General features: G+C 41.8%; 1 protein-coding gene across 2 annotated transcripts in view; it reads right to left on the bottom strand.

Annotated features, from left to right (window-relative positions):
• CDHR1 (cadherin related family member 1) overlaps positions 1-26,157 on the bottom strand; it is a 59,455-nt gene that overhangs the window by 25,072 nt on the left and 8,226 nt on the right. For both annotated transcript variants that reach the window (XM_043552076.1, XM_007067270.3), the window contains 9 exons: positions 24,568-24,713; positions 23,138-23,188; positions 21,409-21,498; positions 20,671-20,757; positions 17,043-17,159; positions 15,264-15,407; positions 10,952-11,030; positions 6,326-6,426; positions 4,237-4,440 (listed from right to left, as the gene is read on the bottom strand). In XM_043552076.1, coding sequence (XP_043408011.1) covers positions 4,237-4,440; positions 6,326-6,426; positions 10,952-11,030; positions 15,264-15,407; positions 17,043-17,159; positions 20,671-20,757; positions 21,409-21,498; positions 23,138-23,188; positions 24,568-24,713 — 1,019 coding nt within the window. The remainder of the gene's footprint in view (positions 1-4,236; positions 4,441-6,325; positions 6,427-10,951; positions 11,031-15,263; positions 15,408-17,042; positions 17,160-20,670; positions 20,758-21,408; positions 21,499-23,137; positions 23,189-24,567; positions 24,714-26,157) is intronic.

Here is a 26,157-nt window from a genome sequence, read left to right as displayed (position 1 = left end):
GTTAATCCCCAAAGCAAATCAGAGTATTTTCAGGTTCAAGCTCAGCGTCTTGTGTTGCGCTGGAATCCAAACTCCCACAATTAAAGGATAGCCCACTGGCTCCTTTTTGCCTGCAGTGGAGAGTTGAGTGACACATACAAATACCAGTTGGATGTGACTGATGTGCATGGAATGAGTAAGAGCAGTGGCAATGCGGAATGCTATCTTCCCACCCAGGCAAAGATCCCCTATGCATGGGACTCCACAGGTTTTGAGGGGGACCATGCTGTGTTGGAGGTGGCTGCTCTGCATAGTTTGCTTCCTCCCAAAACTGAGTGACTTTCTGTCAAGAAATTTTGCAGACCCCACCTCTGGTCAGAGCAACCCATGTTCCATGAGCCCAACTGGACAATCTCAGAGCAGGGGAATGTCAGGAGAGCCAGTGGAAGCATGGCTGCTGTCTTTCCTTATAGTGAGAAGAGGTGTGGAGCGTAGAGCATAGAATCATAGAATCATAGAATATCAGGGTTGGAAGGGACCCCAGAAGGTCATCTAGTCCAACCCCCTGCTCGAAGCAAGACCAAGTCCCAGTTAAATCATCCCAGCCAGGGCTTTGTCAAGCCTGACCTTAAGAACCTCTAAGGAAGGAGATTCTACCACCTCCCTAGGTAACGCATTCCAGTGTTTCACCACCCTCTTAGTGAAAAAGTTTTTCCTAATATCCAATCTAAACCTCCCCCATTGCAACTTGAGACCATTACTCCTCGTTCTGTCATCTGCTACCATTGAGAACAGTCTAGAGCCATCCTCTTTGGAACCCCCTTTCAGGTAGTTGAAAGCAGCTATCAAATCCCCCCTCATTCTTCTCTTCTGCAGACTAAACAATCCCAGCTCCCTCAGCCTCTCCTCATAAGTCATGTGCTCTAGACCCCTAATCATTTTTGTTGCCCTTCGCTGGACTCTCTCCAATTTATCCACATCCTTCTTGTAGTGTGGGGCCCAAAACTGGACACAGTACTCCAGATGAGGCCTCACCAGTGTCGAATAGAGGGGAACGATCACGTCCCTCGATCTGCTCGCTATGCCCCTACTTATACATCCCAAAATGCCATTGGCCTTCTTGGCAACAAGGGCACACTGCTGACTCATATCCAGCTTCTCGTCCACTGTCACCCCTAGGTCCTTTTCCGCAGAACTGCTGCCTAGCCATTCGGTCCCTAGTCTGTAGCGGTGCATTGGATTCTTCCATCCTAAGTGCAGGACCCTGCACTTATCCTTATTGAACCTCATCATATTTCTTTTGGCCCAATCCTCCAATTTGTCTAGGTCCTTCTGTATCCTATCCCTCCCCTCCAGCGTATCTACCACTCCTCCCAGTTTAGTATCATCCGCAAATTTGCTGAGAGTGCAATCCACACCATCCTCCAGATCATTTATGAAGATATTGAACAAAACCGGCCCCAGGACCGACCCCTGGGGCACTCCACTTGACACCGGCTGCCAACTAGACATGGAGCCATTGATCACTACCCGTTGAGCCCGACAATCTAGCCAGCTTTCTACCCACCTTATAGTGCATTCATCCAGCCCATACTTCCTTAACTTGCTGACAAGAATACTGTGGGAGACCGTGTCAAAAGCTTTGCTAAAGTCAAGAAACAATACATCCACTGCTTTCCCTTCATCCACAGAACCAGTAATCTCATCATAAAAGGCGATTAGATTAGTCAGGCATGACCTTCCCTTGGTGAATCTATGCTGACTGTTCCTGATCACTTTCCTCTCATGTAAGTGCTTCAGGATTGATTCTTTGAGGACCTGCTCCATGATTTTTCCAGGGACTGAGGTGAGGCCGACTGGCCTGTAGTTCCCAGGATCCTCCTTCTTCCCTTTTTTAAAGATTGGCACTACATTAGCCTTTTTCCAGTCATCCGGGACTTCCCCCGTTCGCCACGAGTTTTCAAAGATAATGGCCAAGGGCTCTGCAATCACAGCCGCCAACTCCTTCAGCACTCTCGGATGCAACTCGTCCGGCCCCATGGACTTGTGCACGTCCAGCTTTTCTAAATAGTCCCTAACCACCTCTATCTCCACAGAGGGCTGGCCATCTCTTCCCCATTTTGTGATGCCCAGCGCAGCAGTCTGGGAGCTGACCTTGTTAGTGAAAACAGAGGCAAAAAAAGCATTGAGTACATTAGCTTTTTCCACATCCTCTGTCACTAGGTTGCCTCCCTCATTCAGTAAGGGGCCCACACTTTCCTTGGCTTTCTTCTTGTTGCCAACATACCTGAAGAAACCCTTCTTGTTACTCTTGACATCTCTTGCTAGCTGCAGCTCCAGGTGCGATTTGGCCCTCCTGATATCTTTCCTACATGCCCGAGCAATATTTTTATACTCTTCCCTGGTCATATGTCCAACCTTCCACTTCTTGTAAGCTTCTTTTTTATGTTTAAGATCCGCTAGGATTTCACCATTAAGCCAAGCTGGTCGCCTGCCATATTTACTATTCTTTCGACTCATCGGGATGGTTTGTCCCTGTAACCTCAACAGGGATTCCTTGAAATACAGCCAGCTCTCCTGGACAGATGGGTTTCACTCCATACTCCTCAGGCTTTGCAGAAATTAGAGGCTGTACCTCCTGCTCCATCCCATGCCACTGCTTACCCATTCCACCAGTAAGCAAAGTGAGCCAAAGACTCGGTATGTAAAGTATGAAACATTGCTTTCTTTACCTTTTGCCTTGAATGAGTGTGTGTGCAGAAGGGGAATAATTTGGCTTTAGGCCTTTAAAAGAAAAAAAAACATTGTGTGACACTGAGCAGCAGAAAACATGTTCAGAAATGTATTTGATATAGGTACAAATGCTTTCTGTATATTTTATAGTCTGGTTGTAACCTATGTGACTTTTTTTTTTTTTAACTCTAAGTAGAGAAAAAGCCAGCATAGAAGTTTTTCAGTTTGTTTCCTTCTGCTCCTGCAGCAGCAGCAACAATGGCAGGGCTGACTGGGCACCCATGCGTAAGTAGTCGTTTATCTGCTTGCTGCAGAGCAGCAGGGGGAAGGCATTGGGTTTGATAGCAGTACAATAGTAACAGCACAATACTGAGTACAGTGACATAAGAACTTTGCTGTTAACAGAATATAGTTCTGGGATGTTGTCACTCTGTAACCTCAGGCTAACTCAAATGGAGGCCAGTGGTACAGTAGCTATCTTAGGGTTTCCTATAGCAATATTGCCATAATATCTAAGTGCTTCTTAGGTCAGTTAGAACTACAAGGTGAAGTCCCAAGTGGGCTTCATGCAGTCTTTGTTCTTTTCCCTTGTCTGGCTATAGGACGCTCTTCTTGGGGTATAAGCTTTATCAAAGCATGCACTGCAACTCATGTTAAAGGATAAAGGCCAGAAGAATGATAAGTTGTAGGTTTTACTAACAGAAGCAATGAAAGGGGCAAGGACTCCCATAAGGCTGTGGGAGACAGCAGTAATAAAGCTACTATTTGTAAAGCATTTTGAAGTTGTAAAATGCTAAGTAGTCCTTCCATTACCTCTAGGAATTATGCAAGAATGTATTATCCTCATTTTACATATGGAGAAACTAAGTGAGAGAGGTGAAGAGTCAGATGCTGATCCCATGTCATTGTAAATCATGCATAACTCCACCAAACTCAATGGAGTTATATTAGTGGTAAAACTAGTTTGAGATTGTAAATAGGGCCTAAAATGTCTAAGGGCTTGTCTACACATACCGGGGGATTGACGAGTGGCGATTGATACATCTGCGGTCGATTTAGCAGGCCTAGTGAAGACCCGCTATATCGACCTCAGATCGCTCTCCCATCGACTCCTGTAATCCATCAGAATGAGAAGAGTAAGGGGAGTTGACAGGAGAGTGTCTCCCATCAACATAGCATAGTGTGGACCCCGCAGTAAGTAGGTCTAGCTACCTTGACTTGAGTTACACTACTAACGTAATTCAAATTGCGTAGCTTAGATTGACTTTCCCATGTAGTGTAGACAAGACCTTAGGCCCCAGCAGGAGTCAGTGTCTGAACTGGGGTTAGAACTCATAGGGTTCAAGCCAATAGACCGTACCTCTCTTTTAAGCATTCACAGCACTGTTAATGGGCAATCGTATTATAATACTAATAACCTATCCTTGCTCCTCCCCAAAATTTAGGTGCCCAGATATTACAGGGAAAAGTGCTGGAGAAAACCTTTGGACAGCCAGACTAGATAGATACTCTTCACAAACTCACCTGATCTGAATCATTGACTGTAATTTTCAGGCCCCTCAGGATCTCACCCTCAGGTGGGTGCTCATACATTGTCAGTTCAAATCGATTCTGGGGCCCATTTTCTCCATAGAAAGTTGGTGGGTGGTTGTTGAGGTCGACGACCCTTATAGTCACGATGGCAAAAGCATATGCTGTCACATCACCATCTAGACTTATTTCTGATGCCTGTGATAGGTAAAAGAAACAAACTGTAGGGCTTTCGTTGTGGAGAACTATCAGTTCAATTAAAATGTTTCTTTTCTCAGGCCCTCAGAGGGCCTTAATCTGTGTGAATAAATCACATTGATATTAAGGGGAACTTTTTACATGAGTTGAGTATGTCTGATGCCTTTACATTTGTCTATATCTTTAAATTCATGTTAGAAGGGAGCATAACCTTGGTATGAAGCTTAGGGGTGGAATCTTGACTCTATTGAAGTCAAACCGCACTGACTTTCAGTGAGGTCAGGATTTCATTCTAGAGCTCTACAAACTTGCAGAAAGTCGTATTTGTCCTCAGCCATCCAAAAGCTTAAAAAAACCAATGGTCCTGCACTGGCCACGAGACCATGTCTTCAGAAAAGAGCTCCACAATCCACATCTGTCCTAGAATGAAAACTGCTCTCTAGGGACGAATTATCCAATTGACATAAAATAAGATGATCTGAACTTTTGCCCAGAATGAAAATGCAAGGTGAATAGGAACCCAAAACTCTTTGAAGTTCCAAAAAGCTTGGACTTTCCTCCAGGTTATTTTTCAGGTACCCAAGCTCTTCTTGGTTCTGGCAGAGGGCATGAGTGCTGAAGCACGGAGAGAACTGTGCTTTTGCAGTATTTGGGGGGCATATGGGAAGAAGAAAGTACTAGAAATTTCCTTCTGGAGAGACTGTTCTCAGATTTATAGCCCTGCTTTGCTGACCCCATGGATAGGCAACCAAACTGAACTGAACTGAACCGAACCACCAGAGCTGTTGAGGTTCACCCAATCATTACTCTCTCATTGACTGTGCCTTTGATGTTTCTTCCACTACAAAGGAAACTCTGGCTGCTGCTTTGTGTAAGAAATTGGTTACCAGTAACTGAGGAATCAAACCCATTTCAGTCAAAGAGTGTTCAAACCAACACCAATTATGGCCCAATATTTCAACCTTTCTTCCACTTGCATCAACTGACTTGATGGTACAGCATGATGCAACATGATTTTAACATGAATTTCTCTAGAGGATTTTATGTCTTAAATCTCTGAGCATGCAGAGCCAGATTCTCAGCTTGAAGTCAATAGCATCCCACCAATTTACACAAGCTAAGAATCTGGCCCTTTACTATTGTTTTTAGTATAAAATAATACGGCATTCATTTATTTATCTTTGGGCTAAGTCACAAGGCTAAGGCTAAGGCCCTTCTAAAGACTTAATCCAGTTCTTATTCAGGAAAATTGCCATTGCTTTCAATGCATGTTTGTGTGAGGAAAAATTGACAAGGGCCTAATGATGTGGCCCTGTGCCATTAAAAGGTTGATCGTTAGAATCCTGTGTAAATTTAGGCAGCATGTCACATTCATATTCTGTCTCTTTCAAATTCTGTTCTCTTTCCAATTCTAACCTTGGACGTGTGTGTCAAACTTTTGTGTTAGAGACCCAGTCAAGTGGATATGGATTTAATAGCAATGCTCCACTATTCAACATCATTTATCCTAACCCTCTCAATGATTATAGATTTAATAGTAATCCACTCCAGAAGATATGGATTTAATAATTCATTAATTTCCATACTCAGTAATAAAAATCGAAAACAGAGAGTTAGCAGACAATCACCTAAGGGAAAGAAGACTGTAGAGCTGGGAATTAATTTGTGACTATTAGATTTTATTTCCAAGAGGAAACTGGGGGCACTTTGAATATCTGGGCAAACGAAAGGAAATTATGCTGATTTACATGAGGTGATGATCTGAGCCTTGAGCATACAAATACAACATGTAGCACTTAAGACTTGGTTCATGTTACCTGTTTTTAAACACAGTTTGACATTCATGGCTAGTAGATCATGGGCACAGGGAAACTATGTAACATACCTGAATTTTCAGTTCATACACTTCTTTCTTTAATTTACTTGGGTTTTTTATAACCGAAATAGCTCCAGTCGTATTATTTATTTCAAAAGATCCTTCACTTCCTGTCACAAGAGAGAGGGACATTTGATTATGCTGATCACATTTTCCAACTTCCTGAAAAAGAAGAGTTCTAAAAAAACACGAGCAGTAAAATGTACAGTGTTTTGTCCAAAAAATAAGTTGTGGTTCCTGTCTAGCCACTAGGTGACAAGGGACTGTGAGGTAGGGCACCTAACACAGCCTCTGCAAGGAGTAGTAATTTACCGGCCTGAACTCACTTTGGATACTAAGAGATAGAAATGTCATTGCTACCACATTTTAGGCATATAGCTGGTGGTCATCAACGGGGTGGATGTAGATGCTTGAAGTGGTGCAATTTTTCTGTATCATGTAATGTTTAAATATTGTTGGGCAAAAAAAATCACACAAAGCGCCATAACTCATAGAAACAATTTAATTTTTAACCAAAATTGGCAGAAAGCTTCTAAATACAATTGATAATGCAACTATAGACTCAAAATACAACTACTTTAGAAAGTTTGGGAAATATTTTGCCCCAGGTGATATTTTATGCATTTTCCCATACTTTTTTTTTGCCTTTGATTAAAGCACAACAGTATAAGCTCATCACACGACAGTCACATGACAGTCGGAGCTCATTTGTACCATGTAATACATCAAAATATTTGTCATTATTTGTGCAGTGGATTGAGTTGTGAAGTTTTGCGGATAATAAGACTTTCTACCCTCTAATTATAAAACATGTATTTCTGATGTCATCTTTATGCCCAGAGACATAAGTCTAAAGCACGCACGATACAACTGTAATCATCTTCTTATGATCACTGAACACAATGATAAACTATTTATATAACAGTAAAGACTCTTGGTAAGAGGGCCGTAGAATGTCTTGTATGAATATATCATGTGAATAACAAAGTATAATAATGTACTCTTATTATCCCTGCATAACGCTATGAGCTCCTGAAAGTCTAATGAAACACCCCCTTGGGCTTTATCAAACTCTGGAGCACTCCATGTAGCTCGAAAGCTTTTCTCTTTCATCAAGAGAAGCTGGTCCAATACCAGACATTACCTCACCCACCTTGTCTCTCTAATACCCTGGGAACAACATGGCTACAACACTGCAAAAAACTTAAATGTGCAGTCAGGTAATATTTGCTCAGAGCTTTTTCTTTTGTGCAGAGATGCTGATGCTTTCCACAGTGCTTGTTGAGTGATTGCTTGATGCCCACGTCATACCATACACCACTAAAGAGTCTGGCAGTCTGGTATACTGCTCCCCCACTATCAATTAGGGCATAATATATATTTGGCTTCTCCTCCTCCAGAAGTCTGGTTTCAGCTACATTTACGTAACCCTATCTAGCATAATTCACATGACCATACTGGAAGTCAAGTGGAATAATCTCTACCAATATCTCAAGCTACGTGGACTTGTTATCTTCTCTCTCTTTGCTCTCTGCTATGTAATCTATCAGTAGTTGGGAGAAATCCATTAAATAGTTTTCCCAGAAGAGAAATGTATCTGAACAGTTTTTTCCTTGGGTAATATAAGTATCCATGAGCTGGAGAAGTGATTGGATGCTGTTCATGATGTCTGCCTGCCAGAGCATTCTGTGTTTTTTCTGTGTGCCTTCTCTACATCCTCAAATACTTCAATCCATGTTGGAGCTTTCTCCAAGAAGCATCTCTTCTCATCTTCTGAGAGAACATCATTGTTCATGGAATCACTAGCTGTCATCCATTTCAAACCATTCATTGCCTCATTCATAAGTTTGTGAATTCTAATGCCACCATTATATACGTTCACTCTTAGAGCATGGCTGATGACTGAAACACGATAGATTTGCTTCCACAAGGATGTCACTTGCCTGCATCAGACTGCCTGTATCACCCTTTAAATTCATTGCACGATGCATGCCTCCTATCTCAAGGTGGTCATTATCAAATTCATGTTAATTCCTCCATTTAATCAACTGAGTGTTGCAGTAGATTGCTTCATGATACACGCCATAAGTCCAGTTTTGGATCAGAGAGGGAAACGTACCCTAAAACTATTTCATCATAGTGTATACCGTATTAACATCAGTTGCTGGTGCAGGAATCATTGGACAGTAGACAATATTCATAAAACATAAAATAGCAGACAGGAAAAACTTCTCAAATCAGTCTATTCTACAAATATTGACAAATATTTCAATGTGTCACGTGGTACAAATAAGCTCATGCTGTCTTGTGTCTACAGACTTTTGCTTTAACCAAAGGCAAAAATGTAGAGGAAAATGCATAAAATATATCACCTGGGTCTAAATATTTCCCAACGTCTCCAAAACTGTGCCATCTGTTTTCAAGGGGACGTGGAATTCCTAATAGTTAGTTAGCAAAAGAAAGATCAGAGAGATATGTACAATATACAGAAGGGATTCTACATCAGGGTGGAGAATGGAGTAAGGTCGACAGCATTTCTCCTTCTATATAACGCTGTCCTCCAGTTGCACAATAAACTCAACAAGGCAGTACTTCTGTGTTAGGAAGAAGGGATAAAATGGGAATGGGATTCACTGGACACATTTTTCAGCAGTGATTGGTGCTTCGGATACTGTTGATTTTGGGTTTCCTGCTTGCAATGCTTTAAAAAGGCCCGATTTTCATGAAGTGCTGAAATTCAGTTTCCATTAAGGTGCTGAAGTTGGAAACTCAAAATTACCAGTCACTTTTGTACATATTGATTTCATGTCCAGACAGAAATATAAATGAGCCTTCTCAGTTTAATTGGCAAATACTTAATAATGCCTCTGCAAAAACAAGAACCGCTCTTGTTAATATCAGCTAAAGTGAGAAGTCTGACAATCTCACCAGAAAACAGTCATTCCTTCTGCAGCATATATCTCTAGGGGCCTTAGATGTCTGGGCATTAAAATCTCAACCTCCTAAAAGATGATATTCTGTAAAAAGGCCTTCTGTCGTTATAGGGTCAAATTCTGACCTTAACACCAACTGAGGCTCACAGGCAGAATCTGGCTGATGGAGCTGGTAGGGCTGTGTACTGATTTCAGCAAACCCACTCTTCCATGTGTCTGGGCAGAGCATCAGTTGCACCATTTGAACTATGCTCCCTTTCTGACCTGGCTAATTCGTGGACCAAAGTAGAAGGCAGCTTCTGGAAATATAATAATTGCTTGGGGACTTGCTGGCCACACCTGTGCCCCAACTCCTCTGATAAAGGTAGCCTGCTGCATGAAGAAAGTGGGTAGGAAATGAAGGCTCAGGAAAAGAGCCTGGCTGCAAATGCTTCATTAGTCTGAAAGAGAGACTTATGCTGGATATTTCTCTCCCGGCCCTGCAGCATGTATGGAAATCTGGCCATTAATTGTGTTTTGTGGCAGAGCCCATACACTCATGGACAGGTCCATTGTTGCTGCAAGGAAATCAAGCTGAAAAGAAAAACTCAAACCTGGAAGAGTTGCCTCTTCAGAAATAAAGGCTGATTACAGGAAAGCCCAGTCATTCTTGTCTCTCTCTAAATTGACTTTAATGCTCATTTTTAAACTGTCAATTAATGCCTTGTTTTGCTAATATCTGCAATACCTGCAACTTCATTAAAGTTCATTAGACACCACATTGAATGATACAGACATATGTGGCAGTAAATCATTAAGATTCATAAGCCTGAAAAGTAAAGCCTGACTAAGAAGAAGTTGAAGTCAATAGTTTTTCAAGCAACGATACATCATGATATTGCCCAATTACCATAGGGAAACTGGTAACTCAGAGTGTGCCATTATGTACATTCTGTAAAACAGCATATTTTGAAGCTTAGGGTTTCCTTTTTAAAACAAAAAAGTGATTTTAAACAAAAAAATGTAATAATAATTACTATTCATAAATAATTAACAATAGCATTTTATGGTTTCCTTGCATTTTGACAGCACAAATTCAAGGTGTAGAATAGGGGCCTCCCTTGATTGAGGCCAGTGTTTGCATGGGGTGGGGGGGAAGTAAGGCAGTGTTTTTCCTCCCATACCTATTCCCCCATCTCCAGGGCTTTGAGTGGCCAGAATATTCCCCATCTCTTCCCATTCCAGAACCACGATTGGTTCCCTTCTCTCCTTGCTGCTCCCACACTTCTTGCTAGTGAAACCTCACTACAGTGTAAATGGAAACATGAATAAAATCTGCTGGCCTTGAAGTTGCATGGGTCTCCTAGTGTGTTCTTCTATTGGCTACCAGTTTAGATGGGAAAGTCCCTCAGCGCAGGGATAATTTCTTCCTTTATGCCTAGTAAAGTGCCTGGCACAATGTTGGTGCTTAACAGACAATAAATAAGTGAAATAAATGATTCCAAGATGAGCAATGTAGCTCCATGAAGCAAACACTAAAACTCAGTGAATAATCTCTGGGCTGCTCCCAGCTAGACAAGAGCCAGGAATAGTTTCAGGTGTCTGACCCTATTTCATGAGAGGGATCTTCAGCTTCACTAGACTCTAGCATGCTACATTCTAATTTATTGTCATGTCTACCTTTGACATCCCTTAGGATTTCATGCCAACTGTGTCTACTCACCAGTCACAAGACCGTAATGAATATTATTAGGCTTTCCTCGGTCACCATCAAGAGCAACGACTGTTAGTACCTCAGAGTCCTAGGGAGAAATAGGAATTACAGCTTAGGTAGTGAAAGCAAAGAGCAGTGAAATTGCTCTTTGAATATTAATAAAATCCACTCCAGCCAGTTCCTCCATTATAAACAGGTGATAGGTGCTCTTGCTGTGGCTGCATTAGGACAACAGCAGGGGCCCATGCTCCTGCCAGAAAATAAGTCACAGCTTGACTTTGTGTCAGGCCATTTGACTGGTTGATCTACAGGCCCTGAGTGTGCTCAGGATTAGCTTTTGGGGTGGGCACCCTCCCCCTATTAAGGGATCTGGGGCTCTTTTGCCTCTACTCTTCTACCAGTAAAACTCCCACCTGCCCATCCATGTGCTGCAGCAGAGGGACTGGTCGTTCCAGGTACTGCTTGTAGACGCTTTCCTGTCCAGCACTGGGAGTTGATACGGCAGTCAGGTAAACTCTCAGTGTGAAATGCTGAGTGCTGACAGGTCAGTTCATGTGTGACTCAAGTGGCGATTAAAATAGGGGAAGTCCATGCCATTGAATTTGGTGAATGGGAGATGGGAATGTCACAGGACTGCAAGCGCTTGACCTGGGACTATTCATTACCAAGATGGAATGTTTTCTGGCTTATGGGCTATGCTAGCTGGCCAGGCAATATAGCTGACCAAGACCAAGTTAGCCAAGGGATCGACTGAAGGAGACCTAGGGGACCTCCTAATTATTAGGTGGAACAAGGGATGGCCTGTGCTCAGGAAATCAGCTGCAACTAGCCCTTGCTGCAAGGCCTATTTTAGGTTTTCCTTGTGATGATGATTATGATTATATTCAGTGCCGTCTGTGCCATTTTTTGAGAGTGGGAGCATCCCCACTGCAGTATCCTGAGCCAAGATCATGCCAGTCATTTTAGTGTCAGCAAAAGGTAAGGATCCGCAGGAAAGGCAGAAGTAATTTTTCTGGTTTGTGGGTCACACAGTTGTTGCAAGGTGTAACTCTGGCTCACAACTGTTAATCCTTTCTGTTGCCAAAATACTTGCTGACTTGTCCTTTTCCCACCTGCCCTTCTACCTTTTCCGACACAGCCTTTTGTGAGCAGCTATGGAATCAAAGAGAATGCTGCTCTGCTCACCTGTGGAATGGCTCCTAAACCCATGTGCGCATTTCATGGCAATGTACATTAGCCCGAACTGAGGCAGTGAATTCTATTCTGCAATGGTTTTAAGCCCTGTTGCTCTTTACTTCCCAGGGAACAGATCACCATGGTAAGTGTAAGTGGACAGAGCTTGGTAAAAAAGAACCAGAGATGGGCACAAGCCATACATTTGGATGAAAGTTTCTAAGTCACAGTTTGGGAGTGTTCACCCTCTAGGTGTTAGTTAGACTCATGACATTGCAAAGACTGGAGCCACTTACAAAATTCAGGTGTGGATTGGAATTCCCTGGCCATCCAAAAGTTTGAGAGAACTCAGTTTTAAGATTTTTGGTTCATGTCCACCTCCGATTTTAAGCAGAGGAAGTCAGCTCTATTTCTTCTGTCCTCTCCTCATACAGACACTATATTCATTTAATGAGGGCACCTTTGTTTCCTAAAACTCCTCACTTAGGAATTGTCTTGCAAAGTCCTCTCTCACTTCCTAATGATATCAAAGGAGTTGAAATGCCCAACACCTTGCAGGCTCAAGTCCTCTGATTTGATCCTGGAAATGCCACTCAACTGTTGTAGACCTCAAATACGTATGTACTGGTAACTACTCCATGGGTTTCCAATGCTTGGAATTGCAACGTCTGATTGCCACGTAATTCACCAAGCAGCAGACAGTCATGTCTGTTCTCTCCAATAAAATCAAGATAGAGAGCAGAAGCAATCAACGGATCCCAAGGCAATGTGATTGGTAAGTTGGTATGAAACAACAAGGAATTTGTGGCTGTCTTTAAAATCTTTACAGTCTTTCATTTTGCCTAATTAACATTGCTGTGGGCTAGATGGTCACCAATATCAATAAGTTTTGCACAATTTCCTCACACAGGTAGGCCAATTGACTGAACCGGGACTGCTCCCCCAGTAAAAATACTCAACACAATGAGCCAGACTGGCACATTATAGGCCCCTTTGTAAATTTCAGTCTCCATCAACATAGAGCAAGGGAACCCTGAGATAATGTTAAATTGTTGCAAATAGTGATTGGAAATATTTCCATGACAACCACTGTATACTTCAAAAACAATGGCAAGGTTCTGTCAGAGCAACAGCAATAACACAGTTTACCGTACGTGCTGGCAAAAACCTTCATCAAAGAGTTACTTAACTTCTTTACCATGTTGATGAACAAGATATTCACAGAGAAAAAGATGGACAAAGAGCCACGGAAAAGGTAAGTGTTCTATTTCTAACTTTTTATGCTGGAAGATGGATTTAAAGAATGGCTATTGGAAGAACGCCAGTGCAGTCCCTTGGATGGAGATAGAGCACTTTGTCACGGGTTAAAAATGTTAAATCCAAGAACAGCACCACCCAGGGGAAAAAAAGGAGCAGCTTCATGGAACGAAAGCTGACTGCGTAAAGAAGAGTGAAAGCAGCAAGTGCATTTCTCGGTGTAAAGTTTGCTGTCATGGCTGAGGCCACGCTGGGAAGGACACTAGTATTTCCATCATTACATCATCATAATAGTGGAAATTGCAGGGCTCAGACTGGATGTAATTAATACTTACTAACTCATGGTTTTCACAGTAAATACCATGTACTGTGTGCACTTGATAGATATGGGCCTTTCAAGATCACTTGGTAACCACATACGGTAAATGAGTATATATCCCATTTTTATAGCCTCTTTCAAGCCAAAGGATTGTAAAGTGCCTTAAAAACTACCTACAATATGTACAGTAATCCCTTCCACCTCACTACTTAGCTGAAATGCAGCACTTTAGGCAAAGAACTTCAGCAACTATTTAACAGCATACAGCACTGCTAAATTATAATTTAGGACAGAAATTAAAGAAAACTGCATCTATTGAAACTGCAAGGGAAATTTAGGTAGACAGAATGTAGCCACACTGCCACTAGAGGTCAAAGATTCTACAACTCAGTAACTTTATGACTAATAATACCATTTGCAGTCATATGTGCTAAGAGAGGATAAATCAAAATCTCATGCTTAAGAATGAAAGCAGATCTGCACTGGGCTTAGGGAGGAATTTCCACCTCCTTCATATATAACATTGCGCAATTGGCTAGAGATATTATGGTTTTGTTTCACTTTCCTTTGAAGCATCCAGTATAAGGCACAGCTGGAAGCAGGATAGTGGACTTGATGGACTATGGCTTGATGGACTAAGGCTATGGCTAATACCCTTTGGATTATATGCTACGGTTACATGTGGCTGAATCCTTTCTGTTTACATGTGGCTGAATCGTGACTCAGGATTCTTCCATATCATGGAGCACTCAGGAGCTCCACAGTCTGCCTGGGCTCTGTAGCCATGGAATAGAAATGAAACCTGATGGAGATATCCCCTCAGCGGCAGCCACATACTTGCTGTGTAGCCACTGACCTCCTATCTCCACACATGAGTTATTTGACAGTTTGGTTTCAGAGCTGTCAGCTGACTCTGCAGGCTGTAAAGGCCGCTTGGCCCATTCCATCTCCAGAGCTGTCATTCAGCAGAGAAGATCCCACATTACTGGCATGTCAGGGGGGCAGCTCCTCCCTAGTGACTCCAAGGGAGACCATGCCTGGGATCTGATAGCTTATAGGGCAGTAGGGGAGCAGAGTCACAGAGATTTCTTTGGCCCATACCCTAGCTGATGGCTCCAAAATAGACCTCTGAGATGGTAAGAACAGGTTCATTTAGGTCAAAGATCTCCACTTGCAGCAAAAGTCAGAGGCCTCTGCAGGACCTCTGCAGGGCTGGTTGGGTTAATGGGGGTCACTCATTTGAGCTCTCAACCACTTTCAGAAGTGCTGCAAGTCCCTACCATGGAGTGGCTGTTAATCATGGTCTGATCCTACTCGTACAAGTAAAAAATCCCTTTGACTTCAAAGAGAGCTGGAGCAGGCTCTCTGTAATTTTGTGACGGACACAAATAAGTACCAGCATGAGATTTACCTGACTCATTTCACTTAAGATTCAAGTCAGAGTTTGAATGTAGGTCTCCAGAATTGTAAGGCTGGTGCCGTAAACCACTGTGGCACCTGGCCCCACTGGTTTGTCATGTTGAAAGTTTCTCCATTGCTTCTGGGTCTCCTGTAGGTGAAAGTGATACTCACTGCCAGGGTGTCCTCATAGACATAGCCATAGTAAGGAGTCCCAATGAACATGGGAGGGGTGTCCTGAACATCTTCCACATTGATAGTGACTGTGGTTGTGGCTGAAAACACCTTGTTGTCTCCCCTGAGCTTCCCACCACCGTCCTACAACAGAACGCATTGTCAAGTCATTATGCTGAAATTCACCCACTGGAACTCCTGATTGGAGATTTATCAGCTCACAGAACCACACACTCCTGATTAGTGCACTCCCAAGACTAATGCATCTCCTGCAATACATACAGGGCCAGAATCATCATAACAAGAATGTGTGGAGTTATTTATTCTAATCTTAGCAAGAAAATGGTCAATAACAGGTGGAAACAGCTCAACTAAACAGATAGCTTTAGAGCTAATCAATGAATGCCAAGAGTTATAGAAAACTCTGCTCTGTCCTATTCCCTCTATTTTCGGTTTGTTTGGTTCCCTCTTTGATTAAGCAGACAGCCCTGAGTCTCCCTGGAGTCATTTTTAACATTAAAAGTGGTTGTGCTGGTACATGGAATCATGTGTGTTATTTTGCGTTTGAGTTCCTATTTATCAATGCCACCTAGGAAGAAAATTAGTCTTTGCAGGAAACAGGTGAGTGAGAAGAAGAGGCCAAATCTGGAGGAACATCTATAACTTTTGATGCTAAATGTAGGGCATAACAAAAGGCACTGCACTGCTGGGGAAAATTAAATTCTGCATATGATCAAAGTCTCCTAGGGACTCTTGTGATACAGTCAAAGGTGTGGAACAGCATAAAGCTGGGAATTGTTAAGTGGCCATGGTGTAATCAACTCTGTTCGCGCTACTGACACGACAGAGCCAATTAGAGAAACGCCTCAGTATATGAGAAGATTTTAACCCCTTAATAATTATGCTGGCTATTAAAGCAGTGAATGTAGCAAGAATAATTTTGCATCCCCATTTTTATGAAGGGATACGTCCACTCCCCCCCCCCCCCCCCCCTTCATATAGTGAAATGACTGCACTATAACAAAGACAGGTGAATTTGGACCACATTTTGTGACAAACTCCTCCCTGGCTCAAGTCTGGCCCCAAAAAATTCAATGACGCCCAGGCCAAGCTCTTCTTACAAAACACAAGCGCACTTAGTAGGTCCTCGAAACTGTTCTTTGTGGCCTAGCAGAAGTCATGTCACCACATAGCACCTGCCCAAACGTGTCTGTCAGAACTACAGGTCTCATATATTTCTGCAAGTCTCTGCGCCTCGGAATCAATAGTTTTGCAGTCTGTTATGAGTCTACAGCAGTGCCACAAGCACAGATTCCATAGGATTTATAGTAGCGGGGAGAGGAGTGGAATGTGCAGCTGCCTCTAAAGGATGTGAATAACTATGGTCCATTAGTCAGCCCGTAAGAGAGGGAAGAAAATATACTCTTTTTAGAGAAGAGATGTGTCACCTCTGTTCTGCAGAGTGACTATTCTCCACCTGCTGTACTGACAAAGAGCAGTGATGCACACAGACACTGACAGTACTGCAGTTAATTACTCTACTTTATGTGTTGATAACTCTGACTCCTAGATATTGCTTCATGCCTTCATAATGGTGGGTTCCCTACTACAGCACATACACTGCTGATTACTGCACTAGCCAGAATGAGGGTAGCTCTGAAGGCATACTTCTCTGGGTCTAATTCTTCCCCATTCTTCTTTGGGCCACTCTCAGATGTGGCTTTCCACAGTTAAAGTCCTTCCCCTTCCTGCCTCTTCTTTCAGGAAAGAACTTGATACCTTTGCTACCACGGTGACAAAATGAGTTCTTGATTTTTCATAGTCTAGAGTGATCCCTGTTTTGATGCGAAGAACACCACTGTGTCGGTCTATGGTAAACTTATTAGTACGGATGTTCTAGAAGAAAAGAAGAGGAGAAGTGGTGAAAGATTACTGGTATGGAAACAAGATTGGTATTTGGACTATCTTTCATTTAACTTGCTAAAGATATAGGCTAGAATAATAAACAGAGGTGGGTAAAAAGTCTGTAATGAATGATTCATGTGATTAGTTTCACCTCTTTGTGTTCAGGAACAATTTATGAACAGATCACAATTTTCTCATTATTCAAAATAATGCAGCAACCTTAACTTAGACATTTCCCGGCCTTTAATATTTAACTATTTTGCCATAATATTTTGTTAACATCGTTTATTAGATGGAATTAGTTAGTGTTTTGGGGTTTTTTTGTTTTAGAAAATAAAAAGATGAACACCCCCCCGCCCCCCACACACACAAAAGTTGTGTCCCTCTTCAGGACTTCAAAATTCTACTGGCTTCCAAAAAACTGGCAATAGTTCATGTACACTCCATTATCTGGAACAGTGGGCAGGATTTTGAAAAGTAATTGCTGAATTTTGGGTGCCTAATCTGACGTATTTTAAAGGGGCCTGGTTTTCATAAGGTGCTTAGCATTCACCCTCTGAAAAGCAGGACTTTTGAAAGAGAACAGGAGTACTTGTGGCACCTTAGAGACTAACAAATTTATTTGAGCATAAGCTTTCGTTGGCTAAAACCCACTTCATCGGATGCATGCAGTGGAAAATACAGTAGGAAGATATATATATATATATATATACACACAGAGAACATGAAAAAATGGGTGTTGCCATACCCACTATAACGAGAGTGATCAGTTATGGTGAGCTATTATCAGCAGGAGAAAAAAAAACCTTTTGTAGCGATAATCAGGATGGCCCATTTCCAACAGTTGACAAGAAGCTGTGAGTAACAGTAGGGGGAAAAATAAGCATGGGGAAATAGTTTTACTTTGTGTAATGACCCATCTTTTTAAGGTGTCTCATGGTGGGCACCAAATACTGAAGCACCCAAATTCACTGGTTGTTTTTTAAAATCTTGACCTATTTGAGCAGACACCACTACTGGAATGTTCTATCCCATATATTGTAAGAAGCCAACACGTGAGAGGGAGCATGCCCCTTTTATGTGATATGTGGGAGCTCTCAGGGAGTAAACCAATAGCTCTTGTGGAGCCTTTTGCTTCAACCAATGCACACTTTAAATGGACTTTTTGCTAGACTGATACGTTAGTCATATATACACGTATGGCATGGCTTTCTTCGGTGCACATTTTGTGAGCTTAGTGAAAAACCCTATGCAAAATGAATTTCATATGAGATTTTTCAAAGGATCATAACTTGGCCATATCAAAAGCAAATTTCAACAGGGGACTCAAAGGCTTCTCTTAACGGTAAGGCTATGTTTGTACCAAATTTCAATTTTCTACAGTCATCTAACCTGGCTGCAACTAGCACTGTTCACAAAAAGTTTGCAATCATTTTTTTTATAATGGGAAAATACATTTGTTCAGTGTCCTCATATTCAAACATGACTAAACCAATTTTTCCTCAAACTTTAAAAAAAAATTTGCCTTCAGGAAGAGCACAAATCTAGAAAATTTCTGCCACAAAGGTGAAAGTTTTAGGAGTTAATGAGCAACTCCTAAGAAGGGGATAGGGCAGATAGAAATGTGCTGTCAAACAAAAGCACAGCCTGTGAAAACTGTCATGGTATTATAACAATGCTCTGTAAATAATGTGCCTCTTCAGTGACTGACTACAGGTGACATTAAACAATGCAACATATTGTCTGCTAGCTCTGTCTCTTGATAAGGAGAAAATGAGGGTCATTAGCATCTCAAAAGTGGAATAGAGTGGCAAAACACAGAACAAAAATGACCATGAAAAAAAAGTAAGACACTCAATTTCTGTGAGAGAAATGGGTTTTCACATAGTGACCTGATCTGAGGGACTTGTCAGAATTGCAGAGTGGATTTGTAAGTGGCATTGAATTTAAAACGAGAGTTCGATTTCCTTTGCAGTAAGATCATTGTGTTTGGTTTTTGTGTCTTTTTTGGCTGATTACAGTACCTGGTTCAGGATGTTTTTTCTTTCAGTTATCTCATGTTAAGAGGATTAGCTTTATTCCCACATAAATATTTGCATTTTCTCAAGTAGACATTGATTCCTGCTCTCACTTTTGTCTAAGTAAATAGTGTAATGAATGAGTTAGTCTATGTGTACCACTTCCTCTTACTGGGGAGAATCAAAATTATTCAGCTGCAGGCTTAAGCTTTTAGCAACAGTAGCTCAGGTTGTAGCTACTTTCTTTACAGGATTGTCTTGATGAGGGAATGTGGTCAACTCTTTCAAACATGCCTATTACATATCTGTTATTAGTTCACCCAAGGCAGTGCCCTTGTTTGTACTTCTCTTCATTGAGATAGTGCAAAAGTGATAGTAGCTACTTGCCTAGGCTCCCTATAAACAAGAAAGAGAGTAAGTGGGGAAGAGAAAAGGACGCAGGAAACATGGGAATGCCAATGATGTGGCAGGAGACAGATGTTCTGTTCGACCCTTAAAACACTGCATAAGTTAATCAGTGTTATACGTATGAGCAGGAGGAGAGCAGCAAAAGTGAAAGGACGTGTGAATATATATGATGGAGGTAATAGAAAAATATTTAGCTGTATGTATTAGTTTTTTGGCAGATGAACCCTACTGCACCATCAGATCACAATGCAGACCCAGTCACATGAGAGCTCTTTCTCTGCTGACCTTCTCAGCTGTCTGACTCTTATCCAGAGTTAACAGGAGTGCAAGAGAGGTTTTCTGAGTCACCTGACAATTCAGCAGTGTTGTTTCCTCCTCCCACACTAAGGACTTACTTAGTATAAAAGTTGCACTGCATTAGTTATCCTGGCATAGTTAAAGCAGTACATCCCCCCTACTGTGTATGCAGTTATATTGGTGTACACGTACTTATACTGGTATCACTTATTCCCATACAGGAAGGGAAATAATCTATACTGGTCTAAGGCACCTCTTTCTGAACTAACTGCATCTACACTAGAGGTTGTACCAGAAGAACTACTACTATAAATTCAAAACAAACAAACAAAAAACACACTCCCCTAAAACCAACTAACTATACTGCTATACAACATGTGTGTAGACCAGGCCTAACAGGTAGCCAGGAGAGACAACACTGACTTCACTGAGAAGCAGAAGGAATGTTGTAGCTGAAGCACTGCGGAGAACCACGTGTGGCTAGAAGCTGCTGAGAAAGGCTGAGGAGGGATCAGAGAAGGCAGGAGGAGGGCTGAAGATGACTGAATCCTGAACTGAAGCTGAATGCTAACAGTTCCCAGTCCACAGTCAACCAGCTCCAGCCTTTTCCTAGGAGGTGAATATTAATTTAGAATCTATTTATCTCATGCATTGTCTGGGATCTCTCCTACTGCTATGGTGACACTTCTAACAAGCAACATGGCCTTGTTTTTATCCTCCTGGAGCCTGAACACCTCAGTAAATGAGACTATTTTTAAACATACATGTGATGCCCATACCTGCAAGAAGTAGGTGATACTTCCCCCAGAACCCGTGTCTTTGTCCGCTGCCTCGATCTTAAAGATACTGCTCCCTGAGGGAGTGTTCTGTGAATCAAAACAGTTACTAGAATTAGGGGGACTGGCAGAGTAATGGGAGGTAAAAGATGAGAGAGGCAAGAAATGAGGAATGAATGATAGAGAGCTGGAAAGCAGCAAAGGAATGAGAAACCAAAAAAAGAAAAGCAGGTGGGAATGGGGGATTCAGAAGGTAGAAGGAAAAGCAACTGAAAGGGAGGGGAGAATGAAACACAGAATGGGATGGAGAGTGAATGGGCACATGTATGAGTAGGGATGAAAGTGAGGGAAATCATGGGATGAAAGAGGAAGAAAATATATTAAAAATAAGGGAAAGTCTGGAGCAGAAACAGGAAGAGAGAAATGTCTGTTTAGGGGTCAAGGAGACAGAGAAATGATGCTGCTCCTCCTCCCATTGAAGTCAGTGGTAAAATCCTCATTGACTTCAATGGGAGGAGGAGCAGCAGGCTTCCTGTGGAAAATATTGTGCAAATAAACATCACAGGTTTCCCACAGCATGACTTCCTCATTAACTGTACACTTAAGTGATACTCAGAACCTAACCAGCTAAACACTGAGTTAATCACATTAGTGATGGTATGTTACAGAAAACACATTCGCTCCTTTTCCCTGCTCCCCGTTCAAACGTACTTGTAGCATTGAAAAAAAACCTCAACCAACCTCTGGGACTTGGACTATGTAAGGTGTGTTGATAAACTCTGGACTCTCATCATTAGCATCTGTAACAAGGATTCGGACTTTTTCAGCAACCTGGAGTGGAATATGATGAACACTTATTGAAAAACTAAATTACACCATACGCTTGTTCATTTGCATACTATGATCCCGACTGCTAAGGAGTTCCATAGCAGTGAAAAACTGCTTTGTTATGGAATGTCCTCAAGCTACCATCATTCTGTAGGAAAATGGGAAGGGAGAACATCACGGGCTTCTTAAAGAATTCTCCCGCCCCGCCAAAAAAGAAAAAAAAAAAGAAAAGCAATGTAAAGCTTTCCCTGAGATTATTATTTATTGATGTATATAATGACTTTCAAAAGTCTCAGGGCACTCTCTGAACAACAGATTATGGGGCTGATTTTCAAAGTTAGTTTCACACTTACTAGACTCTTCAAGAGCTTCAAACGTACCTGATGAATGCACACAAATGAGATATCTGTGCATAGGCAAGGCTACCTAGGTGCCTAGCTGGCTATGATGTGCACAGATACCTCATTTGATGCCACTGGTGTTAGTGTGCATTAATTGGGTGTGTACAAATGCATGCAGCTAACTTTGAAAATCTGGCCCCATTTATACCTAGAGATAGCACTCTGACATCCAACATAAAGGAGCCCCTTCTGGGATGGAATGCAGTAGCTAACATCAATTCCTAGCAAACCTGCACCATTTTTTGTGAAGTAACGATGTACACTTGATCCAGATACTTTTATTTAAGGAGATTTCTATGGCACTGCTCATTATAGCTGAGCCTCCTAAACATTATTCTCACTATACTCCTCCGAGTAAGGAAGCATTGCAGAGTATCATTATTCCAGTTTTACAGATGAGAAAATGAAAACAGAGATTAAGGCCCAGATCCTCAAAGGTATGTTGGTGCCTAACTTCCATTGAAATCAATGGGAGTTAGGTGCTGAAATACCTTTGAAGATCTGGGTCTATGTGACTTGTCCAAGTTCCTATGGATAGTTTTGTGGCACATCCAGAAATAAAACCCAAGTTTTCTGACCACCAGTCCTGTGCCTTAATAATAAAACCATCCTTCCTATCTTTAAAGCAAATAAAAACAACAGGGAAACGTATGGGTCTCATAGTGGAATTAGGTCCGGATATTGGTGCAGTCACTTCAATTACTCTTGTGAAAATGACATCAGGGCCTTAATAATCAGAAATGATCAGAGCTTCAACAAAAAAGAAAGAAAGAAACAAAAACAGCACCCCAAGCAACACGGAGCTTCTTAGTGCAATGCCATGCCATGTAAGTTCAGTAGTGACTCAGAGGGAGGAATGCCAGCTACGGACTCTCCAACACTAATTCCTGCAACACTGAATTTTTCATTATACGTCTCCAAAAATTGACCAGGCCCTACTCTTCTTTGGGCTTGAGACCCACTGTGGTCTCAGCCTAAGGTGACACCTTGTATGAAAAGCCACTATGGTTTTACAGCCTACTTTGAGTCAGACTTTTGCCTTGGACCACAGAATCCAAAATCAGTTTGAAATGACTGCAAGGAGTTGGACTTAGGTCTGAGTTACTGTGATTTCATCAAAGAGCATAAGTAGCATAAGACCCTCATTGGACCATGTTTTCTTATATAACAAGATACTGTCTGAAAGGTGGCTTATGCAGAAAAGGTGAGTTTGACAAGCTTTGGCACATGTGAATACTCACTGTACTCAGGCCATCTGAAATACTGACTATAACTTCAATCTCATCTTCTTTCTGCAAACAAAGACAATTCATTTAAACAGAGGTTCAGTATTTAGCAAGATTATTCAAGGAGGGTTTGCGTATTTAAACGGATTGCAAGAATACCCAGAGTCATAACAGTTAACACTAACAAAAAGAGTATTGGAAAGGAAATAAAGCCTCATGTTTTGGGGCACAAACTGATCTCTAACTATTTGGGATTAGGATGAGTCTTCCATGGGTGCGGGGTGGGAGGTGGAGGAAATTAGCTCACATTGGCATTTTGTGGGATTTCTTGCTTTTCCCTCTAAGGCATCCAATGTTGGTCATTGTTGAAGACAGGATGCTGGACTCTATGGACCATGCAATTTGATCCAGCAGTTCCTATGTGTGAGCTGCTGGAAGCCAACCTTTGCATTTTTCAAGAAAATGCTAACTAAAAAGGTATTGTGTGAAACTTCTGCTCACCTGATGTACAGTAGTTTAAGGGATTTCATAAATATTGGGCAGTCTCACCTGAAAAGGATTTCCCCCCAAAACAGGTCAAATCAGGAGTTTAGAGCATCTGATCTTGAAACAAGGTTGCCTAATATGCCGTGTTTGGTGGGACTATCTGAGCTGACAGGAAGGGCTTTCATTTAACTGGATACATGTTTCTTAACCCATTTTAGTGACTTTTATTTCTAATATTTGTAATCAGTCCCAAACGAAACATTTAAGGAAATTCAACAGCAGCAGTCTAGCACTTAATTGGGGGTCCGACACCTAAGAAAACATGCTTGTGTGTATGTGGGAAAGAGCATATATGCAGAGCAATATTCATCTTTGGTACATAATCAATCTGTCCTTGAAAAGTAATTACTGAGAACCTGACTCATCCTACATCTGGGAGAATCCTAAAGAAATTCAGACTCCATCTCCAAGGATTAGAGAACCTTAGCTGCATCAGGAACTAGACAGAAAACAGAGTAGTAATAAATACTGAATTTTCTATTTGGCAAGAGTTTAACAGTTGGGTACTCCAAGATTCTGTAGTAGAAGCAGTGGAAAAGGAGGTGACAAGTGCAATAATATACTGTATTATGTTAATATGGATAGAATTAGACTGCAGAATAAGTTTACATGATTTGGAAACCAAACAGACTCAGACTTTATGGCCAGAAGGGACCATCGTGATCATCTAGTCTGACCTTCCGCACATTGCAGGCCACAGAACCTCACCCACCCTTGCCTGTAACAGACCCATAACCTCTGACTGAGTAACTCAAGTCCTCAAATCATGACTGAAAGATTTCAAGTTACCATTTATGCTAGGGTATGAACTGACACTCTCCCTTAAAACTATTAATCAAATTAAGAACTTGAATCCATTATAGAAACATGCAGATGGGTACCATTTCATTATGCTTTACCTCTCTATCAAGCGCCTCAATCAAAGTGACATTTCCAAAGTTTGTGTCAATGGCAAAGTAACTTCTTGACCCAGCTTCATAAGTCATTCCGTAGGTCACAGGATCTCCTTCTGGGTCGGTTCCATTTAGAGTGTACACATGTGTACCTAAAAAAATAGATTTAGTCATTCCACAAGACTTCCCAATGGTAACTTCAACCAGGGTATGTTTTCAATGAACTATTTCTTATGCATTTAGCTCCTTTTTATGATTAGTGAAGTTTTGTGAACCAGCTCCGATTTCTAGGAATGTATTCCTAGAGTCTCAGAGTTTAAGGTCAGAAGCAAACCCCACATCATACGTAACAGTTCAATAGTTATAATTCATAATTTTCTGCCTATTGGTTAAACCCAGATAATCAGTGCGGGCAACTGGTCCTCCCCTTCCAGACCCCTCAGCTGCAGAATACCACAAAGTTCAATCCTCTCCCCTCATATTGTTCATTTGGATGAAGAGTAGCTGACTAACCCTGAACCCAAGCAAGGCTGAGGTGATGCTGGTAGGAAGAAGTAAGAGCTCTGAATAATTTGTATCCTCTGTAATATTCCCCACTATTGAGGGTAACTGTCCTCAGATTGTTAAGCTGGTCCACACCATTGGGGTCCTCAATGCTATTCGATGCCCAGCCAGCCATGGGAGCATTAAAATGCCCACTTCCATCTGCAGCTGACAGGAAGACTGCTGCCCATCCTCACAGGACAGCTATGCCTCATTGGAACAATGGAACTGTCAGTCAGTATGGGGAGCTCTGTGAATGCTGAAGACAACTTCCACAAGAGCTGGACCTGGACTATGGAACTCTCCCCTGACAGAGATATCAGAATGACCACAGTCTTACCCAGTCTCAGAACTAAATAAACGTCAGTGTCCTCTCTTCCACTTAGCTTTCCCTTCATTTAAATTCTTCACACAACGCACCCACCCACCCACTTACTCGCACACAAACGAATAAATCCTATAAACTAATCAGTCTAATTCGCCTACAAGATGGTCAAAAGAGATATTATTTCTATTTTTAAATACTTGAGAAGACGGTGCCAACTTGTGTGGTGAAGTGACTCCTTTTATCAATAGGGACATTTCCTGAGGGGCTGCATTTTCAAAACATTGTGGGGCATTTACTGGGCAACATCCTTGAAAGTCCATTATCCTACTTTGAATTTATATAGCACCCCTTTCATGCAAGGATCTTAAAATACTTTTCAAATGTCAATTAACTGGGCCTGGCAGGTGGTGTTATCCCCATTTTACAGGTGGGTAAACCGAGGCACAAACAAGTTATGTGAGTTGCCCAAGATCATACGACAAGTTAGTGCCAGAGACAGAAGTAAAACTCAGGAGTCCTGTGGTCCAGTCCAATGCACTGGAAAGATCATTCTTTCAAGTAAGAACCACATAAAAAAACCCAGCAAACAACTCTGAAAATTATGCTCAGAACTTTTCTCCCTTGAAATTCTGAGGCTTCAGTACACAAAACCATGCTTATGGAAACTTATGTTTTATATTGTGGCAAAAGTATTGTAGCTGAGTAACTCTACCGGCTGGGTGAAC

This window comes from Chelonia mydas, chromosome 7, assembly GCF_015237465.2.
Source record: "Chelonia mydas isolate rCheMyd1 chromosome 7, rCheMyd1.pri.v2, whole genome shotgun sequence".
In the NCBI taxonomy this organism is placed as follows: domain Eukaryota; kingdom Metazoa; phylum Chordata; order Testudines; family Cheloniidae; genus Chelonia; species Chelonia mydas.
This window is presented reverse-complemented; position numbering and strand designations above follow the sequence as displayed.